At 37.2% G+C, this 19251-nt stretch overlaps 1 protein-coding gene across 1 annotated transcript in view; it reads right to left on the bottom strand.

The window, feature by feature from the left end:
* creb5b (cAMP responsive element binding protein 5b) overlaps positions 1-18085 on the bottom strand; it is an 88908-nt gene extending 70823 nt beyond the window's left edge. The window contains exons 1-3 of the mRNA XM_066715655.1: positions 18004-18085; positions 2477-2548; positions 211-304 (exon numbers count right to left, since the gene is read on the bottom strand). Of these exons, the coding sequence (XP_066571752.1) occupies positions 211-304; positions 2477-2530 (148 nt within the window). The 5' untranslated portion in view covers positions 2531-2548; positions 18004-18085. The remainder of the gene's footprint in view (positions 1-210; positions 305-2476; positions 2549-18003) is intronic.
* Between the last annotated feature and the right edge of the window lie 1166 nt (positions 18086-19251).

Below are 19251 nucleotides of genomic sequence, written 5' to 3'. Positions count from 1 at the left end.
TGGATATTAAAACCTTGAGGAGAAAGTAAAAATGGACAGAGAAAAAGAGAAGACATTTTAAATATGCAAACAATCAAGTCCAGGTTAGACTTCTGACACAACACAGACACTGGATTAAAACTGAAATTATGAAATCCATCTGTTCCTTCGCTATAGGTGGTATTGTTCAAAAAAGAAAAAGGGAAAAAAGTGCTGTCATTGTTTTCTTACCTGATAATATATTATCGGTTTTTATTGATGGAAACTTCAAAGTCATTTCATGCTTGTGCCTGTGAATCATCAGGTGATCCTCGGTGGGAAAGCGCTGTCAGGCACAAAAAGCTGGCGTTAATGTGCAGGTTGTGAATGCACACGAGAAAGCAGAGCAGGTCATAAAAGCAAGTTTGACTGACTGCAAACGGCACCTGCCTACTTTGGGCTCACAAATCTAAACTTTACAATGTATGGCAACCAAAAGCACAACTGATCTGAAGACTTCAAAATGCAGATACATGTCGAAACGCTTTGTATACAACAGAGGAAATAACAGGTTAAAACAGAAAATGTGTTCAGTAAATTGCCTGGTTAAACTTCATTACAGAGATCTTTTCATTCGTTTTTATTTTAATAACAAACTAATATCACCAAGAAAAAAAACATTTTACCTCACCTAGAGTAATCTTACGTAAATTGGTAAAATTATGTGGTTAAGAAAAAAAACATACACACACTATATATTTTAAATATAAAAATATAATAAAATTCTGAATTTACACTAAGGATTGTTCACATGTCTGGATTCCTATGAGACTCGTATAATCATATACATTTGACATACCATAGAACTCAACGAAAATTTAAAAATGCGATATGATTCTAGTCCACCATAAGCTACTGCCTTAATTTAATATCTTGTCAGACTGAAACCAGCAAAAGTTCAAAGGTGAATTTTCTTTCAGATCACGTCGTCTTTGGTCTGCTTTGAAAGTCAGCACGTCAAAGTCAGAGAAAACAAAAAAGCAGCGCAGGCAGAGAGAGGGTTCAGCACAATGACTTGGGTCAGGGATCGACAAGCCGTCCCGTCAGGTGGGAAAATCTACTTATTTTACTGTTAGCAGGGATGGAAAGAAAATTCAATAACTGGAAGAAAAAAAGATTTCAAGAATGAAAAGACTATCATTCTTATATTGTGGAAACCCGGATTAAATGAATGGTATCAAAATCTAAAATAAATTACTTTAATGATATATATGGCGTTGTAGAAATGTAAATGATATACAATTTCACAGGATTGTAATTTATATTAATATATTAGTATTTATATTAATAATCTGAGCCTATAAATTGGTAGTTTTGGACCCCCTCTTTTCAAATTAAAAATAAGTTTAGCTTCTCAAACACAACTTTAGTCTAATTTCTGAAAAATAAAACACTGCTCTCTCTCTCTCTTTATATATATAGATAGATATAGATTTTTATTTGTCAATTTTTGTTGTTTATTTGTTTTTTGTGTTTCTCTTGATTTTTTAAACTTTTGCTAATTTTGTTTATTATCATTAGTATGTGAAGTTTTCAAAAGTGCCTTCATCAAATAAATTGTATCTTCACATTGAAATCTATACATCTAGTCATTGTGGATATAGGGTACGTAGCTTGCTAGGAATGTGCAGTATATATAGTAACAAAAGAGAACTTACAGAACGCTTTTATGTCTTTTTTTCAAATTTCATATTTATGGAAAGAGCTGTTAAAGAGTCTCTTAAACATGACTTTGAAAGCTACTTTTGCAATTGTAACTGGCTGCTGTGAATGGCAAGCCCAATGTTTACCCCGGGGCTCAGAAAAACAGGCTTCAAACCACTCTTGACAGAGACATGAGTTATGTGAAAACACTGCCTTCACAAGCATTGGCATTTTTTTTCATGGAAAGAATGAACCACAATTAAAACTGGAAAAAATAAATGGGTTTCTCAATTTCGGAATTTGATGCTGTGATTTGGATGGTAATGTCAGATTTCTCCAAAGACTAGGTCAGTGTGTGTAGGAAAACAGAGAGGAGACAATTGCAAATAACGGACAACAGAGCTACTGAAATGTGTGAAACATAAAAAGAAGCATGATAAATACAGCAATGCTATATTTACTACAGAGATACTAGTTCATAAGAGCCAATACAGATGGATTAAGGCCTATATAAAGTATGGCTACAGTTTATGAGAAATTAATTCAACAGTAACAGCTTCAGTTTTCATTTGGATTCTGACTTTCCATCGATGTCAAAGCGACTCGTCTGCCCTTGACAGGTTTGGCATCTGAGCAAAGCCCTAATTAAATGTTACTTTTAACATCAATGAAAAATACCATCAGCAAGCGACCTTTTAATACTTCTTGCATTTCATCGAGGAACATATTATTACATTTCTCTTCATTATGCACGACAGACTCCTCATTATCAAGTTACTACAACCATATCTCGCATTGTTTCCATTGCACTCACCTGTGAGCAGCCCGGGGCGTTGCAAACAAATGGCCTTTCTTGCTCCAAATTCATCACTGACACTTCATAAAGCTAAACACAAAGGGGGAAGAAGAAGGACCATGAGTTCGCCTGCAAGGTAAATTGTTCAATTCTCAGTGTCTTTCAGTGCAGATTATGAACTGATGCCTACAGTAGGATAGCAGAGCTGTGTTATACCATACTTGCCAGGCGCAAAGGAAAAGGAAGCTGTGACTGGGATACACTCAGAGTAAACACTGTAGACATGAGGAGAAATTAAGGAAGAAAAGAACAAATGGAAACACTAACGGTTCGGGTAAAAGCAACTCACAGATTCCAGGACACGCGTCTCGTACAAACGACTGAGTCGAACTCGATTCTTTTACAAAACTGTATCTCAGACCAAAGCAGTCGGTGTAAACAATCTCTCGAAAGCCTTTACTGTGTGTGTTGTCTCAGTTTCAAGCACACTGTCAACCAGTGTGTCACTCAGTGGTCCGCCACAAAACACAGGCCTTACACTGTTACACTGGGGTAATTAAAAATACTCATTTACATCTTTCTCATATTGTAATTATTATTACTTTTTCAGTGCGTCTAGCTAATAAGGTTTAAAAGACCAAATGTGACCTTATCTCATTATGACATGATTCTTCTGAAGCTTTTTAAAGTCTACTTATGACTGGAGAAAATGAATTTGGCATTCAGCTTTGACTGGAATAATGTTTCTTGTTTAATTCCTAATATATTATATTGAACTGTAAAGTATATAAGAAAATGAAACAGTTTAAAATGTGAGTTCTAATTCTAAAACTGGAACATTGCATTGCAGCTGACGTTTTCACAGAAACCCATGTACAGACAACAACAACACACTAATAACAGTGCACAAACTTTTCGACTGTGTTATTCACAAAAACAAATTGGTAATTACGCACCACAATTAAGTTTTTGTCCTTTTCTCGTGTTGTAAGTATCCAATAACATAATTACATTTATTTTGAATACTTCATCATAGGCCTGTGCTTTTAGCTTGTAATGTCTGGCCACTCTCCAAAACAACATGGCAATCGAGAAAGTGATAGTAGTTCCCCAGAAGAAAACATGAAATGTGCCTCTCACTTCTCTCATTTAAGAGATAACAGTAGTTTAATGATAGTAACACCCTCATAGCCCTATTATACTGATATTATAATAATCATAATCATAATAATTCCAACAGTAGCAGCAGTATATCACATTCAGATAATTTGTAAAATATGAATAAATAATAATATAAGCACCAATTACAAGTTACATAAACAGGCAGATAAACAGAAGAAACACATGTTTGTTTTTTTCCTGAGATAACCAAATGATTGCTTTTTTTAATTTGATTTGAGCAGTAAATCATTTTGCACTATTGGCATTGATATTTGCATTTTTCCATTGCCCAATATAAGCTCAGATTAACTAATACTTGGATAGAACAACGGCCTCTGCTATAACATCTGGTATAATACAAGGGTGAGTGTCAGCCTTATTAAAAGTGATGATAAAAGTACAACCCCATTTAGATAATGAAATGTGGAAAACTACCTCTAGCAGTGAGCCTGCAGTTTTCTGTTTTGCTGTTGGCATAAAACAGGACTCTGCCATATACTGAGTTTTGTCAGTTCTCTGTGGCATTTTATATGCTCCGCCTCTGGCTCTTTTTATTTTCCTTTATTGAAATACTAAAATCTATATATATATGTGTGTGTGTGTGTGTGTATGTTATGTGTATATATTTGTTTTGTTTTAAAAATCCTAAAAATAATCATAGGAAGGTTTGTATCCATCTGATTACATACAATGAAGGACAGTAAGAAATATTCATTGCTACTGACAACTCCAAGTCTAATGCAAACATATTGCTCAGGATACATCATTTACATGTCTATACATTACAAAGGTTCACATCTATGAACATACTCTAGCCAACTCAAGGGCATCTTCACTAGATGAGACTTCAGGTGTTGTAACACATTTTTAAATACATCACAACAAAAAAGTGTGCCTGTAATTCACACAAATGATCTGTGAAGCAGCAAGATCTGCTGACAGACAGATATCAAATACATCCCTTCAAATATACAGCAACTGTTTGCAATACTAAACCCTCCCAAACAAAAATCTGGCATGTAAAAAGCAAAGTATTATAATTTTTTCTAGAGAGCCTTGAAAGAGCAAGAGATTTTCTACTTCTTTCTGATGTAAATAAACCATGTGATACACCTTAAAATAGATTGGCCATGATTGTGCTAGCTGTACAGTTAAATAATGACATAATATTTAATTGATTCAGTAATTATATCTTCCCAAACCCTCCTTACGATATCACAGAATAACGATGGTGATTTGACATGTAGTGTGTCGAATGCAGTTGATACTATTTCCATTTCCATTTCATTTATGTTCCATTTCAACTTTTGCTTCGTCTTTTTCATTCCCCATCATTCCCAGTGTAATTGTTTGCCACAGGTTTGCAACCCCTGATCAGAGAGTACAAACTGTCCTGTGATCTCACCATCTACCAGCTGTTTCAACTACCCAGAGTCTTGGTAGCTTTACTTGTGCTGATATTGCAAGTTTAAGTCCTTGACTGTAGTCCAGCCACTTTTATAGGTCTCTTTAAATCACGGAGCTCTTCAGACCTTGGAAAAGGGTTAAATAGTTTCAATTAAGTGGAAAATTACATAATGAAGGACTGAGGTGGAATGACACTTAGGACACTTTGCGACCATCAGGGACTGGGGACGAGACCCCCTGATCCGACCAATGTACACTGTCAATTTATTCATATTAATTAACTTAAATGTGAAACACTATAAAACAACATATTACAAGCCCAATCCCCACATTGCTAAGGAAATAGGAAGCTGGTTTGAAGACTTGCTGAGTATTATTCAGTATTTTTCCTCAATGAAACTAACTTTAATATGACAATGCTGCACAGAATGTATTTCTTAAAGCTTTACTAAATATGTTTTAAATTTGTAAAATAATTGCACAATAACAAACAACAAACAGTCTAGGCTAATATTAAGTGTGGCCTATAACTATTGAAAAAACTGAATATTATTGTTTAAAAATATATCCACAGGGAAATTGAATTGTGTTTTTAAATATTTTGTAAATGATCCCCTAATCCCTGCAGAGTGAGCTATAACCTCATAATCATTAGTTACCCAAATTCATTGTTATCTTATCAAATTAATTTTCTTTCTTTCAACATTTTTGTCATTGCCTGGAGGAACTGGCAACTCAACGACTGAATCCTATTTCAGTCATCATAGGTCACAAGAGAAAACAAATATTAGACATATTGAATACACTACATTTTTAGCACAGTTTGCAGATTTGGGATATCACCAGTGGAACAGCATTCTCAAATTAATGATGATTAAGCGTGAAATGACAAGATTGTCCTTTTCAACTGTAATTTTGGGCATTTATTTATATATTTAGATGTTTGTTGTTAAAGAAACAAAGGTTGCACTAGTTGCTACACTACTTTTATAGACATTTTCATTTGGGAATCTAACAATTCAACCCTAGTCAACACAATTGCAAGCTACACCCAGTCTTCCAATTTAAGTAAACACCATAGAAACACAACCTTTAACTGATGAAATAAGCTTACTAGGCAATCTAACACTATACCTATATTAACACAAAGACTACTCTGAGTAGACAACATAATTCTGATTCGAAATGGAGCTGGGTTTAGACTACTGTTAGTGTTAGGGATGTGCCTATACTGGCCGGGCCACACTTTGAGGGCATGAGATAAAGTACGGTCTTCTTTTGTAATTTGACAATATAATGCAGAAAAATAAGAGCAAAGATGTTTCATAAAATTTATTAGGCTAAATAAGGACAAATATAGGTCAACACTGACATTTTATCAATCCTGATACAAAAAGACTAAATATTATATATCTATAAGCAAATTAGATCCATTATTTTAGACCAATATATTAACAATTAATATTCTATCTATTTCTAATTTTGAAGACACCAGTTATTTTTTTGCTTTGAAACCGTGGCAGCTGGCAGCAGCCCTCCCCTTAATTAGCTGATTGGCTGGAGTGCCGGTCCATGGCGCTGTCTGATTGATCGATTGCCCTGCATGAGAATGCAGTGGAATACCTCTGTCTCATTGCACGGGCAATCAGTCAATCAGACACCTGGGGGGGGGGGGGGGGAAGGGGGGCTTTATAAAGCAAAGATAAAAAAAAAATAAAAAAATAAAAAATTGACTTTAGCTCTGTCTGGGCAGAGAGCAGTTTGGTGTGGTAGTATGTGTGTGTGATGGAATAGGAATAGGAATAGGAATAGGAAAACTTGAGTGGCTATACATTTAAAGGGTACATTTCACAAACCTAGCAAAATAAAAGCTACTCTTGGTACAAAATAAAATCTGTATTTCCTAAACTAAAATTGATTTTATTTTTTAAATCTATAAAACCAGATTGGACCATTTGTATCCAGGCAATGACTGTCGTTTAATGTAATCAGATTTGTTTTGACCAAGTCATCGGGGATCTGAGACTGTGCAGAACGCTGGGCTGTCTGAACAGAGACGATCACGATTGATTCAATTTTGCCGTCCGGAGCGGGAGAATGTTTCCTTCAGTTAAGCCAATGCTTCCATGGAACAGTTTGAGATTTGGCTTCAAATTAGGTAAAGATGTGGCCCTTCAGGAAACCGGTTCCATAGCAACACTTCATTACTGTGTTGCATTGATTGAATACATCAGTGTATAAATTTGTGACCAAGCAAAGAAACCAACAGTTCTTTTGAGAAGAAAGCATTTGAGAATCTCTAATTAAATCACTGGGAACAACTAAGCAGTGAAAAATGAATTTGCAAGACTTCAACCGGGCTGAACGTGAATGTCAGTTGCTAATCCACTCGATAAGCACAATCTTATAGTTTACCATCCTGATCTGAGTTGTTCAACAGCCTGTTTAAAATGCAAGTAATGCTGCATTCCTATGAAAAAGTTGAATTCATTAGATTTTAAAGTAAAGCAATGAATAGTTCTAAAATAATGTAAAAGGAAAGAACACTTGCTACTAACTGTTGCTGTTTTTTCTCCACTTAAATTAATGTAAAAGCTGGGGGGGGGTTTCATTTGTACTTCATTAAAGGCTCCATATGAAAATGTTTGTATACAACCTATAACTTGCTTTCCAGCAGCCTCATTGGCGTACCACTGAAGTCTAATAGTAATGACATATCTGGTTTCTGGAGAACATGCTTTTCTAATGTGACTTCTCTATGATCCAAATGTGGAACCAGGCGAACAGATGACGCTGCACTATGGCATAAGGCAGGGCTCTCGCAGACGTGTTACCTTATGGTCAACACAACAGCCAAGAGAGAGATGCAGATCATAGGGGTTTTCAGTCTCAGTGGTCCATATGCACAAAGCCATCACTTGCAAGCTTTAAACTGATAAGAGGCCTGACTGATGAATGGTGACGGGGTGCCACAGCATCTTAGACACCCCACATGGTTGGTCAACGCAGGATGTCAGTCATCAGAGGAATAACAAGAAGACCAGCCAAAATGAGTCACATTCAAAGTATTTTGGTTCTACTATCTTAATCAGCTGGAGGATTCTTTAAGTGGGCTGCATTAATAACAGTGCTAAACAAGCAGAGAAATCCTGCCAAATGTTAATGATAAAAATATGAATAAATAAATAATTCTCTTTCAAATCCATCAAGGCTTTGAAGGCCACTAAATCCCTTCAACACTGAAGCCTGGATCGTGCACAGTCCTGTTCTGTTTGGGTGGCTCGGGTATAGAATTAAAAAACAGGAAAACAGTTCTGTGCTTTCGGTGGAAAGGCTATAGTTTCCTGTCTTCTCCAATAAACTGTCCTTCTGCATGTTAGTTGCACTACAAAGCATTTATAGTAAATGTATCCTTGATCTCGCTCAGAGTTTAAGTTTTGACTTTTGTGAGGCCTTTGTAATCTCAAAATCCAATCATTGCTACAATTGTAAAGCTAACTCTGTAGGTTTTGTCAAAAGTCTAAAAGCAACATGGAAAGTTGGCCCAATTAATGTTAAAGCACTTAAAATGATGTTTCCCACTGGGCAGGAAAGTAGTGTAGTGCTAATAAAGCTGTTTGTTTTTGTTTAGGATTAGAAAAGGTATTGAAATTTGCGGGTTTGGAACCTACACATTTCAACCCAATCTCTGAGCCAGGGGAATTAACCAGGGAAAATATCATAACACATTTCTGGTGGTTTCTGCCAGCTGGTACACAAATTTAACAGCTTTAACATTTTCTGGCCGCAGTTTTAATGATTGAGTGTGGTATACAGCTTATCTCTTAAATTGACAAGTCTCCTACTCAGCTGCAGAACAGCAGATGTTGATACCCCACAGGTGAGTTTATAGATCAGAGATCAATCAAATATTTACTTTTAGCAGAAAGATGACCATTTGTGGTTGTTCTATTTTTCTGAGAAAACAAGGAACAGACTGCTTAGGAAGGAATCACTAAAATCTTTGTCTGCATGCCTTAAACATATAAGGAGATTGTGTTCTCCACAAATTTATGGGAGAAAACCAAAGCAAATGCTTTGCTCTGGGACTTCCATACAAATCTAGTGCCAACAATATCCCACCTCCTGGATTCTTAAGTTCACACATTTTGGAGCATGAGTGCTCTTCAAACATTAGTTCTCTCCAGGAGTTAAAGGTAAGATTATAAACTTTAAAAATGCTCTACACAAATTAACCACCTATTGCTGACTTCCCAGGGGTGCAGTACATTATCGCATAAACCTTTAGTTTTAAGTTGGTAACGTTTTCCATTCATCAGAAGAGAATTGGCCGGGCACCCTTCCTTTGAAACTGTTCTCTTTCATCATAGAGGTACAGAAACGACTTGGAAGTGCGAGGAGAAACTCCTACCTACCTTGCCTTCAGTTATAAATACAACGTTCAGAGGATATAGCACTTTTTCTCCTTTGCTAATTGCAAGTAACACAACTGTATAATGGAACACAAATCAAAAACTCTGACTTGTTCTGGTCACATAAATCTATAAAACTCTTTTCATTGCGGAGACACATGTGGATACACAATTTCAAAATATATCCTGTTGTGCACATCATACAGAGACGTTAAGCATGTGCAGCTTTCGAATGAAAATAATATATATTGTAATCCCATGACCAGCACTTAGACAAAGGACTGTACAATGAAAATGTGAAAGGCTTGTGGTTAAGAGAAAGATAAATTGGCATTTGGGATGACAAAGAATAACTTGCAACCCACTTGTTGACAGACCCAAAGCATGTGAGGGGTGGGGGTGGGGGGGATATAAAAGTACCAACTAATTTCTCACACATAAATTTGTGAGAGTAGGGAAAAAGAGACACAGAACACAATGGGACTGTCAGAGAAGTCGCAACATGTTCTGCAGTTCTTCAAGCCCCAGATTCTCAGGGCAAAGCAGAGTGGGGATCATCAAAGACAAGGGAACCCACAATAGTGGGACTAATATGCTGACTTACTAATTACTAACAGCTGGAAACAAGGCATCAAACTGCTCAGAGGGAATATGATGTGATCTAATACAGGCATGTTGCAAAGCAGTAATCAGAAACATCATGGCCATACATTTAAAGATACATTATCCATTTTCTGAACGAATATGAACTTAACTAAGCTCCATATCAAATACAATTATTTTCAGCACAGAAATAGCAAACAAAAAAATGAAAAACAGCTTCCAATATATACTGCTCATACATATTATAGTTCAATGTTTGCTAATAATGTAGTTTACCCACTTTGTTTATTTCAAAGGATGTTTAACATATTATCTTTGTTATCTTTTGAATTATTATTGGACTTACTTCAAGACCACAAGCTCCCATATCTCCAAGGATCTATGTACCAGTAATCAGTTTAGTTTAGTTTAAATTCAAGGATATTCAGTGGAGTGTGAATGTTTTTAAATGACCTTTGGTGAGAATGTATTATTCTGGTTGTTCAAGAACAGCTCTAAACTATGTATATCCATATGTGTGAGGTCCCCCCATGTCCATGACATTGCCAGTAGGAGTCACCATAAAGGCAAATTGCTGACTTCTTTCCCAGTGAGTATCAGCTGGAACTGGGTGACCTCGCCACCCCTGTGCCCCCCCACCACCCCAGGCCTCCCCAGCCCTGAGCCGGCCAGGTGGCAATCACCAGGTTTAAACTCACTTCTCCAGATGTCAACGGTTTGGTCGAATCTACTGGATCAGTTGGCCGGGGGGGCATAGAAGCAAATTAGCCAGCAAGATCATAAGACAGTCTGCAGTCTTTAGACACATAAGACCTCCTTGCAGTCTCCATCAGTCAACAGGGGGAAAACTGCAAAGGAAACTTGAGATTTCAAAAGCATTTCATCTTTTGTGTCATGCTACAGCAGCACACACCTACAGAGGATCATGCAAGTTGCCAATTCTGAACAATAGAAGGTCCACTACTAACAACAGGCCTTCAGTAGCTCCATACACACTTTGATTAAAAAGTATTTTCATCCAGTGTGATCTAAGATTTATTTATACAGATTGCATTCTCAAAGCAGCAAATTAAATAATAAGTAAAAACAAATAATTCTATAGTAATTAAGCAATTGTCATTTTGCAAAAAATGTTAATTTAATCTCATGTCTTCTTCATTAGAACACATTCTGTGTAAACAAAAACAAGCAAATAGACCAAAGTGATTTTCCAAGACAGCTCATTTCATTTTCAGTGCAAAGTGAAGAAACCAAAATGCAATCTGTTTACTCCGTGCTTGAACAAAATGTAATATTGCTTACATCTGCAAAGTCTGATGTGCGGTTGCACAATTAAAAAGCTCATTGAAAAGCCGTACAGCACAAAATGTGTTTTTTATATACACTATAAATTAAAAAAATATTTTGTAACTAATTTAATACCAAGAACACTTCCATTTTTATATGCACTGATATTTATTTTCTTAACGTAATGCTTTACAAGTCTATTTTATTTGTAAATGATTGTGCATAGAATGAAATAATCACATAAGTGTGTATACATGGAACATAGTTGACAAAAGGTAAAAGGAAAATATTACAGACATTTGAACTAAATAGGCTGAGTTTTTCATAGCACTGTTTTTAGTTTGTAGTAAGTATAGCTAGCTTACATTAAATATATATTAAGCTGCAAAAAGTCTAAAAATAATTCATGTATTTTTTTAATATTATTAAATATTTTGTCACTTGCAGTCAAAACAGTCAAATATGGTTTCATTTTAAGCAAAGCAGTTTGTCTCTGGGCTTGATCCTGTGACTCCCTTCAGAGCGTAGATGCCCTGCAGCCTTTCAAATGCAAAGTCCCCTGAGAACGCCCCGCAGACAGCTCAAAGCCCAGTCCTCAAAACTTCATTACTTTCAAAGGAAACTTTTTTTCCCTTGCATTATGCGAATCATTCAAACTTTATTTTGCTCGCAATACTAATTCACTTGACTAGCATAATAATATATTTTCATTTTGGATCAATTTAATTATTTGTCACACCAAATGTTTAAATGACACTTTTAGCAAAATATCCGAGACATGTGGCCAACTTAAAACATGCTCTATTCACATGAAGTAGAAATGTAAAATCAGCCCCAGGGATAATCACTTGAATAACAGTGCAAAACAATATCTAGGTCAATGTGTGACCCTATATTTAGCCCCGATGTTTAAGTTATTTGCTTTTCAAAACAGCTTATGCAGAGGAACTCGACGAATGTCAACGCCTGCTAGAGAGCGCACAGTGCACACCGACATATTGCTTTGGCTACACATATCAGACATAGCTCACATTTTGCGAATACATATCTGTGGGACAATCACGCTGCATTAATATAGCCAAAAAATGTAATACAAAATAAAAAAGGAAGTCTGTTTTCAACTCAAAAACACTAAAATACTGAAGCCTGCTTTAGAAAATAAAAGACATTTTGTTCATCACCAGCCCATAACAATGTTTCGATGTCTTGACTTCAGAGATGGGCTAAGTGCTCATGCATGTATTTCAGCTTTAACTGAAACTGGGGACTAGTCAACGAGCCAAAGAGGTTTTGGTCTTCCTATCGATGGTAGAGAGAAGAGTTTTGCTCTACTGACCAGGTGGATAGGTCACTCAAGATCACTACCTCTATCGCACACAACCCCTGGATGACAACCCCATAACACACTGGTCAGGTTCACAAGGATGCTGCCTGCTGTAGGGGGTCAAGGGTCACTCATCAGCTGCTATCCACGCACATGTGAGCTGTAAACTGTTCAGTCAAGTGTGGATTTGGCTTTCAATTGAGAGGGTGCATTAATTAAGAAAAAGCTAAATCAGTCAAAGACAAAAAACACCATATTGACTCGCCAACCTACAGCCTGAGACTTTACAACCCAATTGAAATGTGTGTTTATTTCATGGTTGACTGGCATGACTTAAGAGGACATTGTTTATAATTGAATATTTGTTTTGTTTTGTTTCATAACTCGAGATGTAAACACTTCTTGGTTTATTTTATAGGTTAAAATTGTTTAAATGCCTGTCTTTGAATTTCAGGTGAAAAAGACCTCAAGGCACTGTTTCAGTTTGTGGGTTTAATACTGCAGAGTGTTGTTTATTTAAATGTAATTTATTTAAATGTGTGTACAGCACAAGGCACTGGAAACAGTTAATAGTATTATACATTAACAATATTACCCACAACAGCAAACAGCACAGGCCAGTTTTACAATGCTATAGGTTTCACTGCCCTTGTTGTTGTGCTTTAAGATGACGTATACAACAATATCTTACAATGTCATTCTTATGTTACATTTGCCAACCTGAGTGAAATCTGGAACTACGTGGGTGCTACACTACCGCAAAAAAAAACAAAAAATGACATAAAAGGATACATTATTAAGGGACAGTCATATTATAGTTAACTAATTATTACCCCCATACTTTTGTAAGCAATGAATAACCCCGTGAACTCGGTAACCTCGAAATACCTCAAAGGAAATTTGCAAACTCGAGTCACACGCAACCCTCGACTGTGAAGTTCAATCACTAGCACACTTATCAATGCCACGGCCTTATTGTTTAACTCCTTGGTTGACATTTGCATGTAATAGATCACTGGGCTTATATTTAACATTGCTGATTTAGTTTAGCATAGGAAGTTTGGATACATTATACAGTAAGTAAGTCCTCATGTGAATTAAGGCTAGGATTAGAGTCTGGAGTAGGATTTCACAAGGAACTTGAGTGGAAGTCTCCAGGTACACATTAGAATTCAAACAGTATGGCAAGGAAAAGAGACAGGCACAAACTTGTGTTAGAAATCTGAGTCCTGTTGCACCTCAGGGGCTTGCAGAGTCCAAGTTCAAGGTAAGAACTGTAGCCCTGGGCTTGGTTTGACTTAAAAAAAATCTACATACATTTAAAATAAATAAATAAATACACTGTGTATATATAGTATAATATATATAGTTTATGTCAAAGTACTGATGTAAAAAAGAACAATAAGCCAGTTACTCAATCATAAACCTTTACTTCATCACGTACATCTGTAGGGAATAAGATAAGTTGTCAAGAGAGGGAAGCAGTTCTTTGTAAACTCTGCTTTTAGGGCTGCAACCTGTTTTCCTTCTAGAAGAAATTCGTTTTTTTAATATTTTGTACAATATGCAAAGAAGGACTTTGCTCCATAAGCACTTCATTCTCTGAGAAATATTTGTTTGAATACCTTGGCATTACAGACGGAGGAACCTACTACTGCAGCAAACAAATTATATGAGTTGGGTAGTTGTGGTTTTGTTCATTCCACTTGGAATTTCACTTCTTTTTGAAACACTGGATTAATAACAATTACAAGTCAATTGATGCTCCACGAATCCTGCACAGACTTCAAAAAGAAGAAAATCAGAATCTGCATCAAAAGGTACAACAAAGGCATATCTTTCCTCAAATGCCTGACTCTCTTGACAGAGCATCACACTGAGCGAATCGGTTGTCGCAGATAACTGTCATAATAGAAAGCCAATTCAGACCGAAAGGAGTGGAAACTCCAGAAACGTTCCACTCAAATCCAACATGAAATACGTGTAATTACAATTCTATTTCCACAACCTACTGTATTGTGTTTCCATTTATTTTCCTCATTAAAAGAACAACAATGATCTTGGAAAAGCAATTCTTCCGCAGAAAGAGGATATGTTTTTTTGAACCCTGTGACCCTCTTCCAAGACTTACATATGGTCTTTGGAAAAAAGAAAAGAAGAAAAGCACAACGGCTCTCTTTAGCCATAGATACTGTAAACAGTATCGAAAATAATTGGACTGAATTTGTTCTGAATTTGCAGGCAGCACTCAATTTATCATTTTTAATATTTACTTCAAAAGAACCTCTGACTATACTAGTATTTGTATAATATAATTAGATTTGAATGTTGGTAATAATAATTAAAATCACTTGTTTGTGGGAAGAGGTGATTACATTTACTTTTTAACTATGTGTGAAATAACGTGATTTGAACGTTCAAGATTATTCATTCAAGATGTTCTTGCTTTCATTTGCCCTGGTAAGATGGTTCTGAAGCATTTCAAGATCTCCGAAGTCCATTTTTTGCTCGACTTTCATGGGGATTAGAGCCAGCAGCTGTCAGATTGCCTTCATATTTATTCCAAAGATTGGTTTGTGAATATTTAGTTTTCATGGTGTATACAGTCACAGCCTGTGAGAAGTTTGAACATTTACTCTTTATAGTCTCTATGACTGAGGGGAAGCAGCACGAAATAAAATAAAAAAAGTACATTTCAAACAGGGTTCAGTGCTTAACTACAACTTTAGGCTATGTGATGAGTAAATATAAATAAAGCAAATATTTAAAGGAATGTATTTGTATTTAACATTAATTTAAAGGAATAGTTATTGATGGTCCAGTTCTTAGTCATTGTTAAAAAGTACACCATTAGCAGATCTGACGTCATCTTTGTGATCTATATAAAAGATGACTTAATAGTAATTTGTTTATTTATTTATTTTCAATTAATAATTGACAAACCACCGAATGTCTCTAGATTTAACTGGTGAATTTACTGAACAGACTTCTGTGGTGCCAATCTTCTAACATATGGACATGTGAAAACAGCAAATGTATATATGTGCTTTACAATTGTAAACATTACTTTCAACTGCTTTCAATCTTCACATGTTGATTTACAAATAGGACCAACATATATAACTGCTGTCCAGTATACATTTGCACTGGGACAGAGCAGGTGATATGGTCCCTAGCAATTTTTAGAAGGCATTAGACACAGCCAGAATATGTTTGCATGGACAAACGACTTGGTAGCTCAGTCTTGGACATTATATTTTCAATAAGTCCGTTTTTTAAGTAATGTAGCTTGTTTTCTTGTGCGCACTGTATTCCCTAGCAGTTAAGGAGCAAGAAGTAACTTGTTATTGAAAGCATCTTCTGTGCAACACAAAACAATGCGCTGTTTCTTAAACTTATTACATTACATTGCGCCACCTGCTGTAGTTGTCTTGAGAAAAATAGCAATTGCTTAAAAGACTAGTGTTGCTCTTATAGTACTTCTGGTATCATTTTTATAATACTGCTTCAATATTATTTATTGGACACCGCATTTCTTAATAATATAATTTGATGATTATGTTTATTTATTATTATTATTATTATTATTATTATTATTATTATCGTCAACACTCATCATGACTGTATAACATTTATGTATTCATGTAATCTGTATATATTAAAATAAGAATTGATTATAAATACAACAAAGATGTAATGTCAAGTTTCAAATTGTGACCGTTATACATTCAGCCTAAATAAAGCAGTGTTCAATTACATTCCTCCCAGGGATCGTTATGCGCGGTAAAAAAATAAATTAAAAAATACAATTATACATTCATATATATATATGATATGATGATATATATATAGATTATATGCGAAGATTCAAATTGTCATTGGTGGCATGTTGCTTTTGTCATAATACAAATATAATAAAAGGTTTAATTGAATGGTTGGCCACAGTAAAAAGTCTGTAATGTTATTATTTTATTTTTTAAGCTGTCGCTTTGTTAGTGTCAGAAGTCCTTAACCCCACTGCCAAAATGCTTATGCAAAGTCAGCTAATACAATTGCTGGGTTGTGTGGGGTACATGTGTTTCAAAATACAAAAGCTAAACAATGTAAACATAAAATCAAATATTCATCAATACAATCTGGTAGCAAAGCAGGACGTTTGCAAGCTCCCTTTTCTTTTCTTTGTTCCACCTTTTCTTGTTTTCTATTACGGTTTTGAAAATGCAGCTTTTAGGAAACCGTTTTTTGCCCTTTAAACAATGCGTGCCGTCATAAACGAAAGACTGAAGTAAAGCAATTCCTGGTCCAGAGCCCAAGCCCACAGCGACGCGTTTATTCAAACTTTGAGACTCCAGATGAAAGCATCGTTTGCAGCCTGTGGGCTTTTAAAGGCAGGAGTGCTTTGTCAGCACATCTACCCCTGAACCCTTCAATATCTCAGGCTGTTAATCAGACACACTTACTGGCCTGCAGAATGACGTAATGCTCAACTATAGTCTTATTTACAGTACAATAGTACATAAGGCAATTGAGGACAATAAGCCGATAAAGGGAACTTTGGAAGAAGAAGAAGAAGAAGAAGAAGAAGAGACATGCAGAGACAGACAGCCAGTGGAAAGAGAGTAGCTAATCTGAAAGCACAGGTCACCGTTGTCTTCAGTAAGGGTCCTGCCAGGACCAGTGCATGTGTGTGCGTCTGAGCGCTCATTGTATTTAGGCACCCACGGAGCAGGACTCTGGCGCACAGTAATGAATGAACCGGGCAGTGCAACGGGACACGGCCACTGCCGGGCTTTCCTGCCTCTCTTCTTCGCTTAAGCACACATCTTGCCATTTGCACGCCCCGGTCTGTACTAACTTTGTTGGGGTCACCTGTTACGTTCAACTCCTCCGCGTTGTATTAGTTGTTTGTAAGTGAATGATGAGCTCCACGGCAGGACGGAGGCGAAAGAGAGAGAGAGAGAGACATCATCGGACACAGTGGCCAAGTACCTGACAGCCTCCACAACTGACACAGCCAGGGAGGAAAGCAAGGGCTCTTGTCTCCCTGCATCCACTCCGAGCTGCTTCCCTCTCGCACACAACACGACACTGGGCACTTGCGGGCTTCACTGCAAGTGCTGTAAAGGACACACGGGTGTCCCCCCGCAGAGCTGGACACACGGCTGACTTCCCGCACGCCGAGCGCAGCACAACACACCCCGCATGCAGACGCGCCGCTGATAGCACCGTCGGGCGACACAGCCCGCTGTCACACGCTTGTCCGCCTGAAAGAGAAAACAGCAGCCGCCGAGGACAGCGACCTCTAATACCAGCGCCAATCCAAGACTTTTGGAACAATTTTCTCAACTTACCCAACAAGTGCAGAGGAGAAGCGGCGCTCCGGGAGAAGGAAGCACGTTGGACTGAGAGAAGATTACAATACGTTCTATTTAGAGAAGCATTACATCACCCTCTGGTGACGTCACGTGGGATTCCTGAACTTCTAAATCATTGCGGTCCGCGCGGGGCGGGGGGCGGGGCGGGGCGAGCGCGCGCACGGGACGGGGCGGTGCACGGGGCTGTGCAGAGGATGCTCACTGCGCTCAGGCTTTATGTGCATGTGTCTGGGAGCCTCTTGATTGCCTGGTTCCCAATTCTTTTCTTCGTGTTTGCTTCCAAATGCAAAGCAGTGAAATAAAGCAGAAAGGAAGTTTTGATGTTAGAGCCGAGCGGGAGTGCAAGCCTGTACAGGAAAGGGTATCCTGGCGTCACAGACCATTGCCCAAAGCATAATAAACACACGACCAGCCGTGTAAATACTTCGCAGCCAGGGGTTTCTCATTGTAGTTTGTGTGCAACACAACACGGGCCGAGCAGGCTGGGCTCTGTCCTATAAATTACCGTTTTGACTCGCAGCAGCCCGAGCAAATAATGAATAATGAAGCTGGGTAGTGTAAATAAATAATGCCCAGGATTATGTCGGCTTCTAAGTGTTGGATTTAAGAGATGCCATTACAGAAACAATGGGTGGACTGACTTGACTGCTGTGGGATCATTACCAGACAAAGGAAATGTGATAAAGTAAACACAAATCGGAGATTTTGATAGTGTTCTAATATCCACACCAAACTTCTAAGTCTGAATGAGATACAATAATTTCCATTCTGCATGTATACATCACTGAAACCTTGATTTCTGTAAATAATCATCATTGACATCATCATAATCACTGTCAGAATTTGGAATTGTATTGTACTGCATACAATCTCAGATATAATGTCCATCAGAATACGACATAAGACGCAACAATGTTGGTTCACAAGAGACCCTTAAATTAGAATTAGGGTCTCTTTCTATATTTAAATATGCAGTGTCTTACAGTTCATAGTTGTTTACAAATCCTCACAGCCTCCCAAGAATCAGATCAGTGACCTTTTTTTTTTTTTCGGGAAACCCAGCCAAGAGTGGAGATGACTCAATCCTGCTGCTCAATTCCCAAAAAAGGATGAGGACCCGTGGAGGCTAATGAAGAGAGGGGCAAGATTTCTGATGTGAGTGGAGCTGCAACCCGACTTGAGCTTTGATACCTTGAACTTAAGTTGTCCAAATTTCTGTGGCAC

The sequence above is a fragment of the Amia ocellicauda genome, chromosome 10, assembly GCF_036373705.1.
Source record: "Amia ocellicauda isolate fAmiCal2 chromosome 10, fAmiCal2.hap1, whole genome shotgun sequence".
In the NCBI taxonomy this organism is placed as follows: domain Eukaryota; kingdom Metazoa; phylum Chordata; class Actinopteri; order Amiiformes; family Amiidae; genus Amia; species Amia ocellicauda.
The sequence above is the reverse complement of the archived record's forward strand: the minus strand, read 5'-3'. Positions and strand labels throughout refer to the sequence as shown.